Raw genomic sequence first — 23,916 nt, 5'->3', positions numbered from 1 at the left:
AATAAAGAATAATAACTTTGATAAGAACTGCTTTTTAGATTGCTGCTGTGATTAAATGTCTCCCATCTATGTAATATTGCACAACTCTTGCTCTTAAAACATATTACATTGCTGTCAAAATAGCATACGTGCTGTGAAGCAATACAATACAGAAGAAAACTAAAAAACATATTACACTATCGCTCAAGGCATTTATCCTTACAAAGCTTGCAACAATGAAACTAGCAGGTTCTACCTAACAATACCAAAGCTTGCACAAATAGATGAACTGAATTTGCTATACGTGGATAAGTCCATTATTGCTTTCCTGCTCCATCCTTATGAAAATTTGACAGCAGGCAACACCACAGCTTAAGGACAGCAATGCAACTTAACTAGGCTTCGAGAGTTCCACTCCCGATTCCAATGAGAAACACATTACACATTATTTTAGTTCATCACTCCCTAGCTGACTGTTTTGATATTCTCTGAGTTCTGTATTGTGGAGACTAGGTGAAAGCTTTGATGTTACATGTTTTAAACAAGCAACTTCCTTCTTAAAAATAAAATAAAAAGCCATTCAAATTTCAGACTGCAACCTAATTGCAGAGATTGTTGTTGGCCGCCGATGACCTCCCAGCCCCCAAACTGCACAATCTGAAATAATTAGTATGTGCGCTTCTGAATAATAATGAGACTCTAATCTTGTGGGTTACAGGCACAATCCCAAACAGGCCTCTGACTACAGTCCGTCCAATCTCAGATGCTGAAAAACAGCCTCTAGCAGAAAACTGGGAGGAAATGGAAATCTTACCTGGGATGTACTGGAGCAAAGACCAAAGAAAATCAGCCACATTCCTAGACAGGAGGCTGATGAAAGAGAACATGTGGGAAAGCATCTTTCGCGATACTGAACTCAGATATAGGCAGCATATACTGAGGAACCTGCATAAACCGTCTATGCGAAAGATGGTACAGTGCATCTGTTAATGATGGGAGTGTACAACTAGGCTGGCTGAACACATCATTTCAGAATAAAAGCCTGGCTCTGTCTCAGCCTTTTCTGACTGAACAAGGGCATTTAGGGATGAAGCTGGACAGAACAGACAGAAACAGCGATACCAGCTTTTTGCACCGTCATTCTGCAGTGTTCCATCTCTGCAGCTTTGAAAAGAAATTGATGGAATAGTATGCACTTTCCCAGTTAAGACTGCCTTTTCACATACACGAGCTTTGCTGTCTAACACGTTTAGGACTGTTTACAAATGTGCTCAGAGAATCTAATGAAATGTGCTACCAGTTAATTGTTTCAAATAAACAAGAGGGCAAAGTGATTTGACCCAGCTTAGTAAGGAAGTGAATGAAAGGAAATTCTTACTGTGAATTTCTGTTCCCAGAGACTCCCTTACATCTGGGATGACTCTTCCCTTTAACTAGTAGCTAGGGTCACATAACAAAACAGGTCCTTGCTGGGGAGAAATAATAATAATTATTATTATTATTATTATTATTATTATTATTATTATTATTTATACCCGGTCCATCTGGCTGAGTTTCCCCAGCCACTCTGGGCAGCTCCCAATCAAGTATTAAAAACAGTACAGCGTTAAATATTAAAAACTTCCCTGAACAGGGCTGCCTTTGGATGTCTTTTAAAAATAGGATAGCTACTTATTTCCTTCACATCTGAAGGGAGGGTGTTCCACAGGGTGGGCGCCGCTACCGAGAAGGCCCTCTGTCTGGTTCCCTGTAACCTTACTTCTCGCAATGAGGGAACCGCCAGAAGGCCCTCGGCGCTGGATCTCAGTGTCCGGGCTGAACAATGGGGGTGGAGATGCTCCTTCAGGTATACAGGACCGAGGCTGTTTAGGGATTTAAAGGTCAGCACCAACACTTTGAATTGTGCTCGGAAACGTACTGGGAGCCAATGCAGATCTCTCAGAATGTCCCACATTCTCCAGTTAGGATGGTTGAGCAGGAAATAACCGCTCCCCTTTAGGCAGCACGTTGCAGGTGGTGAAGTTCATTTCCTGCTCCAATTGGTGTGTCGTATCAGTTTATCTTCCAGGTGTACTGCTAGGCAAAAAAAAAACTCAGGAACAAAACTTATTAGGTACTGTCTTGTGACTTTACTTCATCCAGTGAAGTCCCATCACCATACAGCCGTGCATGACTCTCTTATTGTGGTAGCTGCTGTCCCCGGAGTCTCTGGGAATAGAAATTCACTGTAATACTTTTCTTCTGTTTCCTAGAGGCTCCTGAAGGACAGCCCTTCTTCCATCTGGGATGTACCAGAGCTATTCCTATTGGGTGGGCTTAGAGAAGCATCATGGCTGTACCACCTTTTGTAGTACCTTCCTGCCGAAGGCTGTGTCGGCTGAAGCCCATTTGTCTAGCTTGTAGTGTATGGCGAATGTGTGCAAGGAGGCCCAGATGGTTGCCCAACAAGCATCCACCAGGGGAAAGTCCCCTTTAAAGGTGTGCTGTTAAACCTGCTGGAGAACCTGCTTTGGAAGAACTGCTACAGACTTTGTGAAGGTCTTTGTTCTGTCTAAGTAGAACCTCAGTGCTCTATGCATGCCCAAAGAGTGCCAGGCCTTCTCCTTATCTGGCTTGGGGCAGAAGTAGGGTAATGCTATTTCCTGAGACCAGCAGAAAAGGGAATTCACCTTGGGGATGAATGAAAGATCCACCTTGTCTTGATGGAAGGTACAAAGATATGAGTCAGAAGACTATCTCTGCCTATCTCTGGCACCTGTTGAGCTAATGTGACAGCCACCAGAAAAAAACTGCCTTCAGATGGAAGTCTATTGTTGCCATAGGTTCGAGGGGAGCACTCATTAGGGCTGTCCAAAACCTGGGTTCCAGCTGGGGAATCAACACACCACTTGGGGGTATTCTTCTAATTTACGCCCTTCAGCAAGGGGTGTGAAGACAAAGGAAAATCCCCTTTTGCAACCCAAGATGCTGCCTAGGGCAGCTGCCTGTCTCTTGAACATGCTAGTGCTTAGACCTTTATCTAAGCCCTCTTGCAGGAACTCAGATATGCTGAATATGTCTTTGGCCATAGGATACCTCCCTTTCTTACTGCACCAGCCCAATAATACTCTCCAATACTCTAGAACCTTCCCAGATGTTGCCAGGTCCGAGAGCCAGATGCGCTCAGTCTCTAGCCAGTTACCGTATTTTTCGCTCTATAACACGCACCTGACCATAACACGCACGTAGTTTTTAGAGGAGGAAAACAAGGAAAAAATATTCTAAACGAAACAGTGGATGTATGATTTTTGTGGTTCATGCTGTGGCCAGACATGTGATCTGACGGTGAGTTTGGGGTAGCCCAATGCAAAAATCCTGAGGATCCATGTGGATCCATGCTTTGTAACCACGTTTTTGCGCCATTGCAGCCCCATGAAACAGTGGGTGCGTGTGTTTTTTGGTGCAGGCTGTAGCCATGGATATGCTATGTGATCTGATGGTGAATTTGGGGTGACCTAGTGCAAAAATCCTGAGGATCCATGTGGATCCGTGCTTTGTAACCACGTTTTAAGTGGGGAGGGAAGGAAAAGAACTCAAGGGACAAGGAGCACGCGTGGGGTGTGTGGAGAAGGATGCTGCTAATAATGCAGGAGAGGCTCCTCTCTGGCTTTGCTCCTTTAGAACAAGCAGGCTCTGCGTCTCTCCCTCCTCCCCGGCAAGGAAACCATGATAGTAACCACTCTGAGACAAATCAAGAAAAATTGCGACCAACACTCTCCCCCAACAAGCGCACTGAGGTCAAAACACACACACACGCAGAGAGAGAACTGGCCCTAAAGTCACAGGGGTGCTGGGGGAGTGAACGGGAAGCAAGAAAAGGAGAAGGAGCCCTCACACACACAGACACACAGAGTGTCGATTCTAAAGTCGCAGGGGCGCAGGGAGAGTGAACGGAAGCAAGAGAAGGAGAAGGAGCCCTCACACAGACACAGACACACAGAGTGTCAATTCTAAAGTCGCAGGGGCGCAGGGAGAGCGCAGGGGCGCAGGGAGAGTGAACGGGAAGCAAGAGAAGGAGAAGGAGCCCTCTCTCACACACACAGAGTGTCAATTCTAAAGACGGAGGGAGAGCGCAGGGGCGCAGGGAGAGTGAACGGGAAGCAAGAGAAGGAGAAGGAGCCCTCTCTCACACACAGACACACACAGTGTCAATTCTAAAGTCGCAGGGGCGCAGGGAGAGTGAACGGAAGCAAGAGAAGGAGAAGGAGCCCTCACACAGACACAGACACACAGAGTGTCAATTCTAAAGTCGCAGGGGCGCAGGGAGAGCGCAGGGGCGCAGGGAGAGTGAACGGGAAGCAAGAGAAGGAGAAGGAGCCCTCTCTCACACACACAGAGTGTCAATTCTAAAGACGGAGGGAGAGCGCAGGGGCGCAGGGAGAGTGAACGGGAAGCAAGAGAAGGAGAAGGAGCCCTCTCTCACACACAGACACACACAGTGTCAATTCTAAAGTCGCAGGGGCGCAGGGAGAGTGAACGGAAGCAAGAGAAGGAGAAGGAGCCCTCTCACACACACACAGACACACAGAGTGTCAATCCTAAAGTCGGAGGGAGAGCGCAGGGGCGCAGGGAGAGTGAACGGGAAGCAGGAGGAGGAGAACGATAGCTCAAGCACACACACACACAGCCCCTACAGTGGCTAATCCAAAATCGGACAGCAAAAAACTGCAGGCAGGGACAGAGAGCATGGGGTTGTTTTAAAGCAGCCAACCCCGCTCTGCTTCTCTCCCTCCTCCCCGGCTCCGCTAGCTGACAGGAGCCGCTTACTGTTTCAAAGCGAGCCACGGACTGCTCACAACTGCAGCAGATTCATAGAATCATAGAATCATAGAATCATAGAGTTGGAAGAGACCACAAGGGCCATCGAGTCCAACCCCCTGCCAAGCAGGAAACACCATCAGAGCACTCCTGACATATGGTTGTCAAGCCTCTGCTTAAAGACCTCCAAAGAAGGAGACTCCACCACACTCCTTGGCAGCAAGTTCCACTGTCGAACAGCTCTTACTGTCAGGAAGTTCTTCCTAATGTTTAGGTGGAATCTTCTTTCTTGTAGTTTGGAACCATTGCTCCGTGTCCGCTTCTCTGGAGCAGCAGAAAACAACCTTTCTCCCTCCTCTATGTGACATCCTTTTATATATTTGAACATGGCTATCATATCACCCCTTAACCTCCTCTTCTCCAGGCTAAACATGCCCAGCTCCCTTAGCCGTTCCTCATAAGGCATCGTTTCCAGGCCTTTGACCATTTTGGTTGCCCTCCTCTGGACACGTTCCAGTTTGTCAATGTCCTTCTTGAACTGTGGTGCCCAGAACTGGACACAGTACTCCAGGTGAGGTCTGACCAGAGCAGAATACAGTGGCACTATTACTTCGCTTGATCTAGATGCTATACTCCTATTGATGCAGCCCAGAATTGCATTGGCTTTTTTAGCTGCCGCGTCACACTGTTGGCTCATGTCAAGTTTGTGGTCAACCAAGACTCCTAGATCCTTTTCACATGTAGTGCTCTCAAGCCAGGTGTCACCCATCTTGTATTTGTGCCTCTCATTTTTTTTGCCCAAGTGCAATACTTTACATTTCTCCCTGTTAAAATTCATCTTGTTTGTTTTGGCCCAGTTCTCTAATCTGTCAAGGTCGTTTTGAAGTGTGATCCTGTCCTCTGGGGTGTTAGCCACCCCTCCCAGTTTGGTGTCATCTGCAAGTTTGATCAGGATGCCCTTGAGTCCATCATCCAAGTCGTTGATAAAGATGTTGAATAAGACCGGGCCCAAGACAGAACCCTGTGGCACCCCACTAGTCACTCTTCTCCAGGATGAAGAGGAACCATTGATGAGCACCCTTTGGGTTCGGTCAGTCAGCCAGTTACAAATCCACTGAGTGGTAGCATAGTCAAGACCGCATTTTACCAGCTTCTTTACAAGAATATCATGGGGCACCTTGTCAAATGCCTTGCTGAAATCAAGGTAGGCTACATCCACTGCATTCCCTTCATCTACCAGGCTTGTAATTCTGTCAAAAAACGAGATCAGGTTAGTCTGACATGACTTATTTTTCAGAAATCCATGCTGACTATTGGTGATCACAGCATTCCTTTCTAGGTGCTCACAGACTGTTTGCTTAATGATCTGCTCCAGAATCTTCCCTGGTATTGATGTCAGACTGACTGGGCGGTAATTATTTGGGTCCTCTCTTTTCCCCTTTTTGAAAATAGGGACAACATTTGCCCTCCTCCAGTCTGCCGGGACTTCGCCTGTTCTCCAGGAATTCTCAAAGATGACTGCCAGTGGTTCTGAAATCACATCTGCCAGTTCTTTTAATACTCTTGGATGCAGTTCATCTGGCCCTGGAGACTTGAATACATCTAGACTAGCCAAGTATTCTTGTACTATCTCCTTAGTTATTCTGGGCTGTGTTTCCTCTGCTGAATCATTTGCTCCAAATTCTTCAGGTCGGGCATTGTTTTCTTTATCGGAGAAGACTGAGGCAAAGAAGGCATTGAGGAGTTCAGCCCTTTCTGTGTCCCCTGTTTGCATTTCACCATCTTCTCCTCTGAGTGACCCCACTGTTTCTTTGTTCTTCCTTTTGCTACGAACATACCCATAAAAGCCTTTTTTGTTGCTTTTAACCTCTCTAGCAAGCCTGAGTTCATTCTGTGCTTTAGCTTTTCTGACTTTGTGTCTACACGTGCTGGCTATTTGTTTGAATTCCTCTTTGGTGGTTTCCCCCCTTTTCCATTTTTTGTACACATCCTTTTTTAATCTTAACTCAGTTAAAAGTTCTTTAGATAGCCACCCTGGCTTCTTTAGGCACCTTCCATGTTTCCGTCTCATTGGTATTGCCTGAAGTTGTGCTTTTACTATCTCCCTCCTAACAAACTCCCAGCCATCATGAACTCCCTTTCCTTTTAGTATTACTGTCCATGGGATCTCACCAAGCACTTCCCTAAGTTTTATGAAGTCGGCTTTCTTAAAGTCGAGAAATTGAGTCCTAGTATGCTTGGCTGCTCCTTTCCGCTGTATAGTAAACTTCAGAAGAGCATGATCACTCGCGCCTAATGATCCTTCCACTTCTACCCCACTAACCAGGTCATCAACATTGGTTAGGACCAGATCTAAAATGGCTGTTCCTCTTGTTGCTTCTCCCACTTTCTGGACAATGAAGTTGTCTGCAAGGCCAGTGAGGAATCTGTTTGACCTTATGCTCTTGGCTGAGTTTGTCATCCAACAAATATCCGGGTAATTGAAGTCCCCCATTACTACTATCTCCCTTCCTTTTGCATGCTTGGCCATCTGTTCCAGGAAGGCATCATCTATGTCCTCCGTTTGGCTTGGGGATCTATAGTAAACTCCCACAATGAGGTCACTGTTATTCTTCTCTCCCTTAATTTTGACCCAAATGCTCTCACTTTGGCTTTGAGGTTCTAAATCTTGGATCTCTTCACAGGTATACACATCCCTGACATATAACGCCACTCCTCCTCCTTTCTTGTCTGGTCTGTTTCTCTGAAATAGATTGTATCCCTCCATTATTACATTCCAATCGTGGGACTTATCCCACCAGGTTTCAGTGATTCCTATTATGTCATATTTAGTTTGCTGTACCAAGAGCTCAAGCTCATCTTGTTTATTTCCCATACTTTGTGCATTAGTGTACAGACATTGAAGTCCATTAATCATTCCCCCGTGTCTCTTATTTAAGGATTTTTTCCTCCCACCACTAGGTCTGCGTGCTGTTTGCTCCATTTGGTCTATGACATTTGGATGATCATCTTCATCAATTGATAGACTCCTACCTTCAGGAGCACTGTCTCCCTCCCCCACATTAGTCAGTTTAAAGCCCTCCTGATGAGGTTTCTGAGATTTTTTGCAAAAACATTCCTCCCAACCGTTGTGAGGTGCAGCCCATCGCTTGCCAGAAGTCCATCTTCAAGAAACTGCATTCCGTGATCTAAGAATCCAAACCGCTCCTGTTTACACCATTTGCGAAGCCAGTTGTTCACTTCCACTATTTTTCCCTCTCTCCCTGGGCCACGTCGTTCAACTGGGAGGACAGATGAGATGACAATTTGTGCATTTAATTGCTTCAATTTCCTGCCCAGAGCCTCGTAATCTCTTTTGATCTTCTGGAGGCTATTGCTTGCAGTGTCATTGGTTCCCACATGAACCAAGAGGAAGGGGTATTTGTCAGTGGGTTTTATGATTCCCTGCAGTCGTTCAGTTACATCTTGGATCTTAGCCCCGGGGAGACAGCACACTTCCCGAGACATCTTGTCAGGCCCACAGATCACTGCTTCTGTTCCCCTCAGTAGGGAATCCCCTATCACCACTACACGCCTCCTCTTAGGTCTGGTCGGGGTTCTTCCGTGAGCTGTCCGTTCCAAGGTCGCCTGCACATTCCCTGAGGACTGCCTTTGCTGCTCGTCTTCATATACCTGATCGACTGTAATGAGGGAGAGATCCTCAAATGGAGTCTGCTCTTCGTCTTCCATGCTAGGGGAAAGGACCTCAAAGTGATTGCGTATTTCTAAACAATCAGAGCGAACCCTGGGCCTCCTACTTCTTTGAGTCACGTTTCTCCATATATCTGGCTCCTGTGTTGGTGAACTAGCCTCCTTCTCAGGGGAGTCCCCTGTCTCCTTCTTGGTGGAGACGGTGTGCTCTGTTGCTTCCAAGAAGAGCTCCAGCTCTCTAATTCTTTGGAGCGTAGCTACACGTTCCTCCAGTTGCTGGACTTTGTCTTTTAAGAGGGCAATCAACATGCAATTGCTGCAGGTAAAGCTGCCTGCAACCTTTGGCAAGATGGCAAACATTGCGCAGGAACCACAGGCGACTGCAGCTGTTCCCTCACCCTCCATCTTGGTAAGGTGTCGTTGGGGGTGACTACAGCGGTCCTCCATCATAAAAAGCGTGAAGACAGGACAAATAAACCCCCCCAAATAAACCTATATCTCCCCCAACAAACGTTTGAGACTAGCTCCCCTAAATCTAAAAGATGGATCAAACTGCGCGCGCCGTTAGGCGCGCGCCGCTGCCCTACAAGCTCTGACAAGCTCCTCCCACAGCTAATCACCTACCTCAACAGAAGCCCTGCCCCCTCTGACCTTTGCACAGAGAAAGCAGCTAATCAGCCACAAGAAACCCCCGCCATCTGTAGGCATTCGCTCCATAACACGCACAGACATTTCCCCCTACTTTCTAGGAGGAAAAATCTGCGTGTTATGGAGCGAAAAATACGGTAATCAGAACATTCCTAGGTCTGGGTGAAGGATTGGTTCCTGTTTGAGCAGATCCCTCCTAGCTGGGAGTCGCTATGATGGGAAGTTCAATGATGAGTAGGCGCTCTAGGAACCATGGTCTTCTTGCCCAGTGTGGAATGATTAGTATCACCTTGTCTTGCTTATTTTGTTTTTTAATTGATTAATTAATTTTGTATTGTCCTTGCCAGAAGGCTGAATTGGGAGGAGAGAGAGAGAGAGAGAATCCAGAAAGAAATTAAAAATAAGAAAACACATGCTGGCACGTTGAGAGCTTCAGGGCCAAACTGGGGATCGCGAGATGGCTCCTCCCCCAGCAAGGACCTTTTCTGTCACATGACCCTGTGAGAGAGGAAAGTCATCCCAGATTTTAGTGTTGTCCTTCAGGAGCCTCTTGGGGAATTTTTCTTTCTAATGCACCTGCCTCCTATTTTTAAAATACTCATAACACTTGGTTGCTGTCCCTTTCCAACCAACAGAAAGCAGACTCAAAGAAAACTGGAGCCGGTCTGGATTGTGAAGAATATTATTATCACCTATAACCGCATGCCTCCCTCCATGATCCTTCTGCATGTGCTAAAGTTTTCAGTGTCACACACCTCTGCATTTATGTGAAGGCTGTGTAAAGAGATGAATAGTACTGAAGAACTCACATCAGAGTAGATCCAGCAGGAAAATCTAATTAGAAAAGAGCAATTTCTTCCTCCATCAGCAGCTCATTGTGAAGGGCAGGTCTGAAGAGGAACACAGCTGGTGAGGGGAGGCTGACAGCCATTTGGAAACCTACCACAGCCACATCCAGCTTAAGGGTGAAAGATTCTCTAGTTTTGTCATAAGCCAACATGAAGGAATATTGGTAAACAGTCTATCTTAATAAGCATATTTACAATTTTATAGGTCACATGTGTCAGGAGAACAAAACATTAAATAACTGGCAAAAGTATGAAAGAGCCTTGTGTTCTCTAGTATTCTGTATTTTATCAATTATGGATATGATCCATATAATTTTTAGTAATGGTCAGAGTAGTCACAGCTACTCCTAGCCAGTAGAATCTATAGACGTCATCAGAGGTCATTTCAAGACACTGGGTTCTGAGGTCTTTGAGTCAAGTTGACCCTGTTAATAGTCTAAAATATTAGGAATGTTGCATGTTGAACAAAAGGATGGAAAAGATTAGAGGGAGAAGTAATTCCCAGCTAAGCTCTGTTGATCAGACATGGCAGCTTTAAACCCAATTAATTTTTAGTTTAAACCTCACCCTGAGTCTCTAATCCAACAGGAAAGCAGATTATGGAAAGAAAAGTGGAAGTATAATTCTCAGTACAATGAAAAACAGGTATTACATTTAGTCTAGGTCTAGGATATACCAACAATTGTTGACGGATAGAATATTGTATCAGTTGCTTAATAACTTATCATTACACAATGAGTAAAATAATGTCCTTGATTTCTGAAGGTTAGTAACAAAAGCATGATTTTATTTAGGGACAGATAGGTGTGGCAAATTTGCACAAGCAAAATAAAATAATTTTTGGAATGTCCTATCTTCCTTTCTCTTTTATTTTAATTGACTGAGTCCCCCAACATTCCAAAATAATAAAATATGCAGCAAGAAAGATGAATCTGTAAAATCTATTTACCGTATTTTTCGCTCTATAAGACGCACCAGACCACAAGACGCACCTAGTTTTTGGAGGAGGAAAACAAGAAAAAAAAATATTCTGAATTTCAGAAGCCAGAACAGCAAGAGGGATTGCTGCGCAATGAAAGCTCACAGAAGAACCCTGACCAGACCTAAGAGGAGGCGTGTAGTGGTGCTAGGGGATTCCCTACTGAGGGGAACAGAAGCAGTGATCTGTGGGCCTGACAAGATGTCTCGGGAAGTTTGCTGTCTCCCCGGGGCTAAGATCCAAGATGTAACTGAACGACTGCAAGGAATCATAAAACCCACTGACAAATACCCCTTCCTCTTGGTTCATGTGGGAACCAATGACACTGCAAGCAATAGCCTCCAGAAGATCAAAAGAGATTACGAGGCTCTGGGCAGAAAATTGAAGCAATTAAATGCACAAATTGTCATCTCATCTGTCCTCCCAGTTGAACGACGTGGCCCAGGGAGAGAGGGAAAAATAGTGGAAGTGAACAACTGGCTTCGCAAATGGTGTAAACAGGAACGGTTTGGATTCTTAGATCACGGACTGCAGTTTCTTGAAGATGGACTTCTGGCAAGCGATGGGCTGCACCTCACAACGGTTGGGAGGAATGTTTTTGCAAAAAATATCAGAAACCTCATCAGGAGGGCTTTAAACTGACTAATGTGGGGGGGGGAGACAGTGCTCCTGAAGGTAGGAGTCTATCAATTGATGAAGATGATCATCCAAATGTCATAGACCGAATGGAGCAAACAGCACGCAGACCTAGTGGTGGGAGGAAAAAATCCTTAAATAAGAGACACGGGGGAATGATTAATGGACTTCAATGTCTGTACACTAATGTGCAAAGCATGGGAAATAAACAAGATGAGCTTGAGCTCTTGGTACAGCAAACTAAATATGACATAATAGGCATCACTGAAACCTGGTGGGATAAGTCCCACGATTGGAATGTAATAATGGAGGGATACAATCTATTTCAGAGAAACAGACCAGACAAGAAAGGAGGAGGAGTGGCGTTATATGTCAGGGATGTGTATACCTGTGAAGAGATCCAAGATTTAGAACCTCAAAGCCAAAGTGAGAGCATTTGGGTCAAAATTAAGGGAGAGAAGAATAACAGTGACCTCATTGTGGGAGTTTACTATAGATCCCCAAGCCAAACGGAGGACATAGATGATGCCTTCCTGGAACAGATGGCCAAGCATGCAAAAGGAAGGGAGATAGTAGTAATGGGGGACTTCAATTACCCGGATATTTGTTGGATGTCAAACTCAGCCAAGAGCATAAGGTCAAACAGATTCCTCACTGGCCTTGCAGACAACTTCATTGTCCAGAAAGTGGGAGAAGCAACAAGAGGAACAGCCATTTTAGATCTGGTCCTAACCAATGTTGATCACCTGGTTAGTGGGGTAGAAGTGGAAGGATCATTAGGCGCGAGTGATCATGCTCTTCTGAAGTTTACTATACAGCGGAAAGGAGCAGCCAAGCATACTAGGACTCAATTTCTTGACTTTAAGAAAGCCGACTTCATAAAACTTAGGGAAGTGCTGGGTGAGATCCCATGGACAGTAATACTAAAAGGAAAGGGAGTTCATGATGGCTGGGAGTTTGTTAAGAGGGAGATAGTAAAAGCACAACTTCAGGCAATACCAATGAGACGGAAACATGGAAGGTGCCTAAAGAAGCCAGGGTGGCTATCTAAAGAACTTTTAACTGAGTTAAGATTAAAAAAGGATGTGTACAAAAAATGGAAAAGGGGGGAAACCACCAAAGAGGAATTCAAACAAATAGCCAGCACGTGTAGACACAAAGTCAGAAAAGCTAAAGCACAGAATGAACTCAGGCTTGCTAGAGAGGTTAAAAGCAACAAAAAAGGCTTTTATGGGTATGTTCGTAGCAAAAGGAAGAACAAAGAAACAGTGGGGTCACTCAGAGGAGAAGATGGTGAAATGCAAACAGGGGACACAGAAAGGGCTGAACTCCTCAATGCCTTCTTTGCCTCAGTCTTCTCCGATAAAGAAAACAATGCCCGACCTGAAGAATTTGGAGCAAATGATTCAGCAGAGGAAACACAGCCCAGAATAACTAAGGAGATAGTACAAGAATACTTGGCTAGTCTAGATGTATTCAAGTCTCCAGGGCCAGATGAACTGCATCCAAGAGTATTAAAAGAACTGGCAGATGTGATCTCAGAACCACTGGCAGTCATCTTTGAGAATTCCTGGAGAACAGGCGAAGTCCCGGCAGACTGGAGGAGGGCAAATGTTGTCCCTATTTTCAAAAAGGGGAAAAGAGAGGACCCAAATAATTACCGCCCAGTCAGTCTGACATCAATACCAGGGAAGATTCTGGAGCAGATCATTAAGCAAACAGTCTGTGAGCACCTAGAAAGGAATGCTGTGATCACCAATAGTCAGCATGGATTTCTGAAAAATAAGTCATGTCAGACAAACGTGATCTCGTTTTTTGACAGAATTACAAGCCTGGTAGATGAAGGGAACGCAGTGGATGTAGCCTACCTTGATTTCAGCAAGGCATTTGACAAGGTGCCCCATGATATTCTTGTAAAGAAGCTGGTAAAATGCGGTCTTGACTATGCTACCACTCAGTGGATTTGTAACTGACTGACTGACCAAACCCAAAGGGTGCTCATCAATGGTTCCTCTTCATCCTGGAGAAGAGTGACTAGTGGGGTGCCACAGGGTTCTGTCTTGGGCCCGGTCTTATTCAACATCTTTATCAACGACTTGGATGATGGACTCAAGGGCATCCTGATCAAATTTGCAGATGACACCAAACTGGGAGGGGTGGCTAACACCCCAGAGGACAGGATCACACTTCAAAACGACCTTGACAGATTAGAGAACTGGGCCAAAACAAACAAGATGAATTTTAACAGGGAGAAATGTAAAGTATTGCACTTGGGCAAAAAAAATGAGAGGCACAAATACAAGATGGGTGACACCTGGCTTGAGAGCACTACATGTGAAAAGGATCTAGGAGTCTTGGTTGACCACAAACTTGACATGAGCCAACAGTGTGACGCGGCAGCTAAAAAAGCCAATGCAATTCTGGGCTGCATCAATAGGAGTATAGCATCTAGATCAAGGGAAGTAATAGTGCCACTGTATTCTGCTCTGGTCTGACCTCACCTGGAGTACTGTGTCCAGTTCTGGGCACCACAGTTCAAGAAGGACACTGACAAACTGGAACGTGTCCAAAGGAGGGCAACCAAAATGGTCAAAGGCCTGGAAACGATGCCTTATGAGGAACGGCTAAGGGAGCTGGGCATGTTTAGCCTGGAGAAGAGGAGGTTAAGGGGTGATATGATAGCCATGTTCAAATATATAAAAGGATGTCACATAGAGGAGGGAGAAAGGTTGTTTTCTGCTGCTCCAGAGAAGCGGACACGGAGCAATGGATCCAAACTACAAGAAAGAAGATTCCACCTAAACATTAGGAAGAACTTCCTGACAGTAAGAGCTGTTCGACAGTGGAATTTGCTGCCAATGAGTGTGGTGGAGTCTCCTTCTTTGGAGGTCTTTAAGCAGAGGCTTGACAACCATATGTCAGGAGTGCTCTGATGGTGTTTCCTGCTTGGCAGGGGGTTGGACTCGATGGCCCTTGTGGTCTCTTCCAACTCTAGGATTCTATGATTCTATGATTCTATGTTCTGGCTTCTGGGATAGCTGCGCAGCCTGCATTCGCTCCATAAGACGCACACACATTTCCCCTTACTTTTTAGGAGGGAAAAAGTGAGTCTTATAGAGCAAAAAATACGGTAGTTAAAACAGGTGTTTAGTCTGAAATATGGTTTTACCAAAATACACTGAGTGCACAATCCAACCAAAGTTAAGCACTGTTAAATACTAAAGTTTTTATGTGACAATTAAGCATGTGTTTGGCTCTCTTCTGTTTAACACAATAATGAGATTTAAGAAGACTTAGCATGGTCTAGATTTTGTTAGTGTAAGCATTATGCATGCAGTTTATGCATGAAGAGGAAAGGGACAAGACAGAGTTAATTTCGGTGGGTGGGTAGGTGGGCTTGTCCTTCACCTGCAGCTGGTCAAGTGTGATCAGCAAACTCATGAGAGTGAATCAGAGGCAGATGACTTAACAGATAAATGCCCTTGTGTTTGTAGCAAGCTAGCCTTTGATTGAAACCTTATCTCTGCGGGCTCTCTGCAAGAAGAGAGTGTTCTGGGGCCACAATCTGCTGGCATGTTGAATGGGCACACTGCACTCGCTTTCAACAGGTTACAGTATGCCCACAAAAATAAAGTATCAGTCAGAGTTAGCCACTTTCTGCCAAACCACAAAATGTTCCTAACTTGTTTATCCCTGTTCTTCATTGCAAAGTCTGTTTTAGTTCAAGCATTCCGAATTCTCTGCATTCCATCTTTCTGATACATCAAGTTATTACCATCAGAAAGGGAGCCCAATCCACACCCAAACTTGTTTTAGAAAGAAAAGGTTATGGGCATGGGCCTTGTAATAGACTCCAATCCCACATAATCATATTAAAAACAAAATCCTATATTCTATTTCATTAATACTGCTAAAGTTACATTGCTTTGAAAAGTGTTGGGATATTTCTTGAATGATAAATATAAGTATATGCAAGTATTACAACAGATAAGAGGGTGTTTTGTTCTACAATAGTGTACAGCAGAGATAGAACCCTAAATATGCAGCCTGTGTGTTAAAATTCAGGTCATTTGCCAGATAATCCATGTTCACCTCATAGAGTGTCTGCAATTGCAGCAAATCTGTGTTAGATTCTCCCTTTTCACCTTTATGTTATATTCTATAGAACTAGCTTCTTTCAGGATTCCTTCGAGCTCCTCAAGATAGGAGGCATCCATCGCTGATCTCTCAGTTTACATATAAACACAAAAAACCCTATACAGTGGTACCTCGGGTTACATACGCTTCAGGTTACATACACTTCAGGTTACAGACTCCACTAACCCAGAAATAGTACCTCAGGTGAAGAATTTTGCTTCAGGATGAGAATAGAAATTGCATGGAGGGGCGCGGTGGCAGCGGGAGGCCCCATTAGCTAAAGTGGTGCTTCAGGTTAAGAACGGACCTGCAGAACAGATTAAGTACTTAACCTGAGGTACCACTGTACTTAAAATAAAGTTCTATTCATGCTGACACATTAAATGATTTATAAAACTACAAGTGAGGAACTCAAACTATATCCTTGTTCTTCCTGTATGTGGGAATTATTCTGTCCGTAGTGTTTCTTCCTCTCCTTGTAAAATGTTATGTCTATCTTTTCCCGGTTGTTGCTGTTATCCATCATGCCTTGGACGGAGCTGACATCCCATTGTTTTTCCAGAAATTTCTACCTCACTCTGTCCCATGCTTCATTGTTTTGCAACTTTAACAACAGCTGCAAAACTCACTCTGTCCCAATAAATAAACTGTTGTTATAATTTTTCCTCTCAGCCTGGGAAGAAGAGCAGTCAATTCCTTGGCAGTTCACAGACTCCTTTCATCCTTCCTTCCAAATGAAGATATATGAGCAATTATACTTCCAATTAAATTAAATTCCAAGTCCTCTTAGTGTTATTCAGTTCACTTTGTAAATAAGAAAAGATAGGGAAGAGTCAGCTTTAAGTTTCCATCGTAAACCTTTTGCAAAATAAAGCTTCCCCCCCTTTTTCATGTTTTTACACACACAGTTCCGTTTAATGTTATATTCCATATCTATAATCCAATTTCTTCCATCCTCGCCTGTACAAATATAATTTGAACTAACGTTCAGAGGAGGGTTGCCAAATCATAAATGTAAAGAAGAAAATTTTACAGTAAATAAGGAAACTGTAGGCTCCCCCCACCCCGTCTTTTGCAGTGAATGAAGTCCTTCTTTCAAGTTCAAACCTTAAACTCCTTGCAGTTGGTTTGTTCCACAGTTGGTGATCTCATCTCTTCTAACACGCACCTGTACTTTAGTTAAAATTAAACTCTAATTAGCAGGAGAACCTCTGCTTTTTAATGGCAACATTGGAGGGTTTTTGGCAGAAGAAATGCTTTTGCACTGAGCGCCTCCCTGCCTCCCGCCTTCCATGCCAGAGCGAGAGCCAGAATAATTACCCTCCAATCATCCTTGTTTTTCCTCCACCAACGACATCCCCCAGGGGATGCCTCCATTAAGGCAGAGTGGAACCAGAAGCCAAGCATTGTCCATATTTTCATGTGTAACCAACAACAGTAATTGTTGCGGCAAATTCGCAAAATGCTGGCTATACTCTAGCATTGGCAAGTTTGTTTTTAAAAGTTTTGTTTCTCACACACCCCAGCCAATCGTAAGCAAACGCATCATTTACATTATGTTGATCTCATCACAAACTGCTGGAAGAGTTTACGACCATAAAACAGTATAGGAATATTGCGAAAGAAATAATAAGATAAGCTATAAATCTTATTAAGCTCAGTAAGGCTCTCTCCCTATTAAATGCACTTAGCATTGCAGGCATACAGAACAATTGTCTACGTATCACTTTAGTACTATGCCACACTAAGTGCAATGGGACTTACTCCCAGGTAAATGAGTATGAGGAACAGAGCTGCGATCGAAGGCCCACCAGACGCCTTAATTATACAGCTGGGGGGAAACGACTTATCCTACCGTAAAGCCATAGATTTACAATGGAATATCTTCAGAGACTTTGACGAACTACTTACCTCTTATCCCAGTATTAACATTCTGTGGTCATCATTGTTGGAAAGGCGCACTTGGAGAGATTGTCGCTCCCCTATCGCAGTGAACGATATTATCCTAGGGATTAGGGATTGGTTACAGGTTTGAGTGTGTTGGCGGGGGGGGGGTTGGGCTCGAGTGGCGGTTAGGCATTGGTGGGGGTACTGTTTTATTGTTATGCAAATGAAGAGGGGGGGAGGTAGCGCCATCACCTTCCCCCAAATCAAAGGGTGGTCCGGTAAAGGATTCTGGGGGGCGTGGCCTTGTCCTAAGTCTATGGAGGTGTGGGCCCATGGCGTGACCCAGGGGGAGGTCCTAGTGACGTGCCTCAGCAGGACTCCCTCTACTGGTGGTTAACCCTCACCGGCCTTCAAGCAGGCAGGCTGAAGCTGGTTAGTTGTTAGGACCAATGCCTAAGCCAATACCGCTCAATTCCTGTAATCAAAAAAGTTGTGGCCTAATTTGACCCATTAACTCGAATTCTTGTGTCTCGTGTCTTTATTTCTGAGGGGGGAGGCGGGAACTCGCCATGCAAGTTTTGTTTCTCACACACCCCAGCCAATCGTAAGCAAACGCATCAATTACATTATGTTGATCTCATCACAAACTGCTGGAAGAGTTTACGACCGTAAAACAGTATAGGAATATTGCGAAAGAAATAATAAGATAAGCTATAAATCTTACTAAGCTCAGTAAGGCTCTCTCCCTATTAAATGCACTTAGCATTGCAGGCATACAGAACAATTGTCTACGTATCACTTCAGTACTATGCCACACTAAGTGCAATGGGACTTACTCCCAGGTAAATGAGTATCACATTTAGAGCAGGACACTGAGGGATTGTTGTTGTTTGCCAGCTTTACCAGCACCATTACCACACACAGTGAACCCCGACAAAGGGGTGAGGAAGGAATACAAGGACTAGATGCCTTTTATTTTAAAGGAAACCATTTCTTTTCAATAAGCTGTTCCTCGTTCCTCAGCGCTTAACAGATTTAGAACAGAGCAGCAGCAGCAACAGAAATTGAGCTCCAACTCCCCACGCAATAAAGGATCCTGTTTTAAAGTACCACCACCAAATATTGCTTGGACAAATTAATCCCTCACCCACATGGAAAGAGGTGTGGGTGTGGGGGATTAGTAAAGCTAAACATCCAGCATGAGTCTTGATAGCACAAGGATGCAAGAATGAGGAAACCCCGACAATAGAATAGTGGCAAGAGAAATTGATGAACTATGCAGAACTGGCCAAACTGATTTACAAATTGCGAGACAAGGACAACTGTGAATTCAAGGAGGAATGGGAACTTTACACAAATTATTTAAAAACACAACAAAATGGCAGGTTTTGGCAGGTTTTGAATAAACACACACAAATTTATTGTTGATAACATGATGGACAGATATGCAAGGATATATACAATTTTATAATATGCAGAGAAAATATGTGCAGCAAAATCAGGGAGAGAAGCTGAGGGAAGTCCTGGGGGAGGGTTATGTAGGTGATGATATGGTTTGATAATTTGTTATGTGGAAATTGAACAATAAAAAAAATATTATTTTTTTAAAAAAGTAAATCTAAACATCCCCTTTAACTTTCAGCATCTCCATATGTATGTGTGTGTGTGTTTTGGTTCCACAGTTCCCACACCCCATATATGAATGTGCCGCCTTTCCCCCCCTCACAGCACACAGCACCTCCCTCAGGGTGCTGGTGATGATGGAAGAAATGGAAGGAGCCATTGCTGCTCCCTTGCTTCCCGCCCTGAGACGCGGGGAATGGGCTGGGCGAGGTGGGGGTCCTGCTTTGGCCGTTTTGGCGGGAAGACGTTGTCTTTCCCCCTCAGTCTGGTGGAAGGCAAAGTCAGAGCAGAATAATGGGGCAAACTGCCTTTAAAGGGGTCTTATTTGGGTGCCGCTTTTGGGTGCCGCTTTTGAATTATATTTTTAAATTATTATTATTATTATTATTATTATTATTATTATTATTACTACTACTACTACTACAGTGGTACCTCGGGTTAAGAACTTAATTCGTTCTAGAGGTCTGTTCTTAACCTGAAACTGTTCTTAACCTGAAGCACCACTTTAGCTAATGGGGCCTCCCACTGCCACTACGCCACCGCCACATGATTTCTGTTCTCATCCTGAAGCAAAGTTCTTAACCTGAGGTAATATTTTTAGGTTAGCGGAGTCTGTAACCTGAAGCATATGTAACCTGAAGCGTATGTAACCCGAGGTACCACTGTATTCATCTTTGTTGCATTTTTTAAATTGACAGAAGAAAAGAATAAGTTGATCCTAAACCACATATACTAAAAAGAAAAAAAATGCATAAAAGAAAATTTTAGAGATCTAAAGAACAAAAAGAAAAGAAATCGAAAAGAAAAGAAAAGAAATTTATCAAATACACATTATTTAAGGAGAACAAGCCATAATTTGAATATTCTACACACAAAATTCCTAGAAAGACATTACCTTCATATTTCTTCTTTTCTTCTTTTCCCATTTTACAGTCACTCTCTTTCTATTCTACTAAACTGGTTTGAGTCCCTTTTGAATTATATACCTGTTTATGAAGTATGGAAAAAATTGAGAGCCAGCCCAGGTCTCCCTTTATCCTACACATTTAATTGCCTTGTACACACAAAGCGTCGTCTTGTCTGCTATCTTAGTCATACACAAAGTCATGGACAAAGCTAATGCAATTCCAGGCTGCATCATCATCAGCACTGTAACAAAAAATGGCGATTCAGCATGTTTCTATATGCTTATTGGGTGGGAAAACCTTACCTGCGTTGCTAACTATTGCAAGTAAGGGATTTACTGTATTTGTCAATTATTGCAGAATAACCCATATGGAGATGGAGGGTGTGCTTTTGTGGCATGTTACCAAACATTCAGCTGATTAAACAAATAAAAAAAAAAATCATTCCAGAAACAAATGAGTCAGAAGAGGAAATGGCAGAAGGCAGAAGAATAAGCTAATGCTACAGCAATATTTCTTAGTTTAAAATGTTGCCTAATTTTTCTTCTGCCAGCATGTATGACATCATTCTATCATTACACAATTAAAATATATTTGTTAAACAGAGAATTGTTGTGCACAAGACACATTTTAGCAGAACTGTTGCTGACAAAACCATTACCGTATTACTCTTAGAGTTTGAAAGAAACCCTAGTCACTGGTCCAAAAATATTCTTCCAATTGTATCCAGCTCTCGCTTTTCTCCTTCCTATCAATATGCCAGGAAAACTATTCCAAAAGCTTAGACTTCTAATGGCTGAAAACATTGTCTCATTAGCAACCCAAATATACAGTCTTTGCAAGTGAAAACTAATTATTCATTTTAAACATTTGTATCCTTACGCTGTAATTGTGATGTTTAGCCTATTTCTTAGCTGCTGCTGCTTTGCTAATACTGCTTTATAGATTGTAATTGTTTTATTGGCGTTTTGTTAATTATATGATTTATGCTGTACTTGTGGTGTTTTGTTTTGTTATTGTTATTTATTGCTTGTAAGGCACTTTGGGATTCATGTGAATGGAAAGCAGCACAGACGGACTCTTTGGTGAGAGAACCCCAGCAGAGATTTAAAATCACAAAATATGCAGGAAAGTAAAGTGTGGAAATATAGGCTATTAAAAGGTAAAGGGACCCCTGACCATTAGGTCCAGTAGTGACCGACTCTGGGGTTGCGGCGCTCATCTCGCTTTATTGGCCGAGGGAGCCGGCGTACAGCTTCCGGGTCATGTGGCCAGCATGACTAAGCCGCTTCTGGCGAACCAGAGCAGCGCACGGAAACGCCGTTAACCTTCCTGCCGGAGCGGTACCTATTTATCTACTTGCACTTTGACGTGCTTTCGAACTGCTAGGTTGACAGGAGCTGGGACTGAGCAACGGGAGCTCACCCCATCGCGGGGATTCAAACCGCCAACCTTCCGATCGGCAAGTCCTAGGCTCTGTGGTTTAACCCACAGCGCCACCCGCATCCCGCGTCTAATAGGCTATTAGATCTTTCAAATATGCCCTCATGAGTTCCAAAACTTCCCTCTTCCCCTAGCATGGAGAAAGACCAAATATTTGGTTACAAATGGTTTACTTACAAACTCTGTCGGTCAGATTCATGTGCTTTTCCATAAAGCATTCAGAAGAAGTTACACAGGCAGTAAAACTTGGCTTAGTTACAGTGGTGAGAGTTCCAAAATTACTGGTAAATGAACTCAAGAGTGGCTTCTGAGAGCCATGCAGCTAAACTGGAGCAACCAACTTAGCCTCTTTACATGTTGTGCTCAGGTTGGTTGGGGGTTGAACAATAGGCTTGATTACTCATTTCTTCCCAAGGTAAGGAAAGTGGACATAGCTAAGCCATTCACGCCTTAATTAGACTTAAGCATGTTGGTTATATGAGGCTGTTTATCTCACAGTTAGGGCCTCTTATCTGTTTTTCTCTCCCACTCTTAATATTGTCTCCCAGTCCCTTTGCAGAAAATGACAGTTACAGGGGTGGGGTTCTCCTTCACTATTTCATAAATCTAAAGAGTGTCCCACAGCTGCTGTCCCTTCACATCCAAGTAGCAGAAAGGGTTGGGTGGGCAATATAGCTAATGAAGAACTTGCTTTTTTCTTCCTCCTCCCAATAACCCTTCCTTTTGTGTCACGTCTTTTAAATTGTAAGCCTGCGGGCAGGGACTAGCTTATCAGTGATATGTGTAAGCTGCTCTGGGAGGCTTTGTTGCCTGAAAAGCAGGACAAAATAAATCCCAGATAGAGATAGATGATAGATGATAGATAGATATAGATAGATAGATAGATAGATAGATAGATAGATAGATAGATAGATAGATAGATAGATATAGATAGATAGATAGATGATAGATAGATGATAGATAGATAGATAGATAGATAGATAGATAGATAGATAGATAGATAGATAGATGATAGATAGATAGATGATAGATAGATGCAACAACCCTAAACCCAGTTCAGTTTTCTAGGGGCTGCTTCTTTGATTTGCTTTCAAAATGGAGAAGATATATAAAATGGGAGGCATATGAGGGATAAGAAAACATCAGATTCTGCAGAGAAGTGTTCAAAGATGTGCCAAACAATTTCCCCAAACTATGGTTAAAGCATGTGGTTAAAGGCGTAATCTCGCAGGTTATAAGTAAATACAGTGGTATTTCGGGTTACATACGCTTCAGGTTACATACGCTTCAGATTACAGACTCCGCTAACCCAGAAATAGTGCTTCAGGTTAAGAACTTTGCTTCAGGATGAGAACAGAAATCGTGCTCCGGCCGTGTGGCGGCAGCAGGAGGCCCCATTAGCTAAAGTGGTGCTTCAGGTTAAGAACAGTTTCAGGTTAAGTATGGACCTCCGGAACGAATTAAGTACTTAACCCGAGGTACCACTGTAAGGCTAGATAGATGTAAAACAAAATATGTGGTTATGGATTTGATAACGGGTGCCCTTTGGGAGGTAAATCTCCATAGATACATTCCAGAGAGAGTAGAGAGGTGGTTCTGAAAAGTAAGATAAAAGGAAGTATTTGGGCCCAAAATGGTTGTTTCTGCCTTTTGATTGTCATAAGGAGGACAGTCTGTGTCATTTCAGGGTTGCTGTCAATTCATTGTATTTGTTTTAAAACAATATACGTGGAGCTTCCAGGCGGTTCCTCATTCAAGTATTGACTGGCCCAGACCAACTTCATAGCTCCAGCAAGGGTCATCGGGAGTTTGTATGGTTTTTCCACTCAAGCCAACATCATAGTTATATTTTTCTCCAAATACATATTGCCTGATAGTGTCCAGCTGGAACACTATTCTCCATTAATCTCTTTATACTTGCAAATTTATACTTAGAATCTCATTACATCTGATATTTCTTTGAATTAATTTCTGCCTAAGTGTAATTTGTAATCATTTCATTTGAAATTGCTTTAATTTAATTTCTTTGTAGTTGGTTCTACTGGTATTATTTCAGGTTGTATTCCAATGCAAACTTGAGTAACAGAATGTTTACAGACCGATGTTGCAAAGAATTCCTTGCGGTAACATATGTACGGATAGCATATTTTGTACCATAACTGTGACAAATCATTACCGTCATGCTATTTGTTAACTGTACTAACATAGCAAGTTACTACCAGGTGTGTAAATGGCATTTAAGATTGGGCTTCCGAGGACATGAGAATGTAGTTAATAAAGTTATGTAAAAAGATTTGCATCTAGAAAGAAAACGAGAGAGTGAATGCCAGAAACTGTATATAAA

General features: G+C 43.4%; 2 protein-coding genes across 4 annotated transcripts in view; both read right to left on the bottom strand.

Annotated features, from left to right (window-relative positions):
• Nucleotides 1–23,916, bottom strand: part of BCO2 (beta-carotene oxygenase 2) — a 76,671-nt gene that overhangs the window by 23,017 nt on the left and 29,738 nt on the right. Inside the window, exon 1 of one of the 3 annotated variants that reach the window (XM_083588688.1) lies at nucleotides 1,358–1,377. The exons of 1 other annotated variant lie outside the window; for it this stretch is intronic. In XM_083588688.1, coding sequence (XP_083444814.1) covers nucleotide 1,358 — 1 coding nt within the window. In that variant the 5' untranslated portion in view covers nucleotides 1,359–1,377. Of the gene's footprint in view, nucleotides 1–793; nucleotides 1,378–23,916 lie in introns of those variants that run through there. One more of the 3 variants, XM_083588687.1, reaches the window with a different exon arrangement.
• LOC310750596 (uncharacterized protein) lies at nucleotides 4,837–8,932 on the bottom strand. The gene is made up of 2 exons (XM_083589015.1): nucleotides 7,979–8,932; nucleotides 4,837–6,930 (listed from the first exon to the last, which is right to left on the bottom strand). Exons 1-2 carry the CDS (start codon nucleotides 8,914–8,916, stop codon nucleotides 6,903–6,905), a joined length of 966 nt encoding a protein of 321 aa, XP_083445141.1. The 5' UTR covers nucleotides 8,917–8,932; the 3' UTR covers nucleotides 4,837–6,902.

The sequence above is a fragment of the Podarcis filfolensis genome, assembly GCF_964270895.1.
Source record: "Podarcis filfolensis genome assembly, chromosome: 15".
In the NCBI taxonomy this organism is placed as follows: domain Eukaryota; kingdom Metazoa; phylum Chordata; class Lepidosauria; order Squamata; family Lacertidae; genus Podarcis; species Podarcis filfolensis.
The sequence above is the reverse complement of the archived record's forward strand: the minus strand, read 5'-3'. Positions and strand labels throughout refer to the sequence as shown.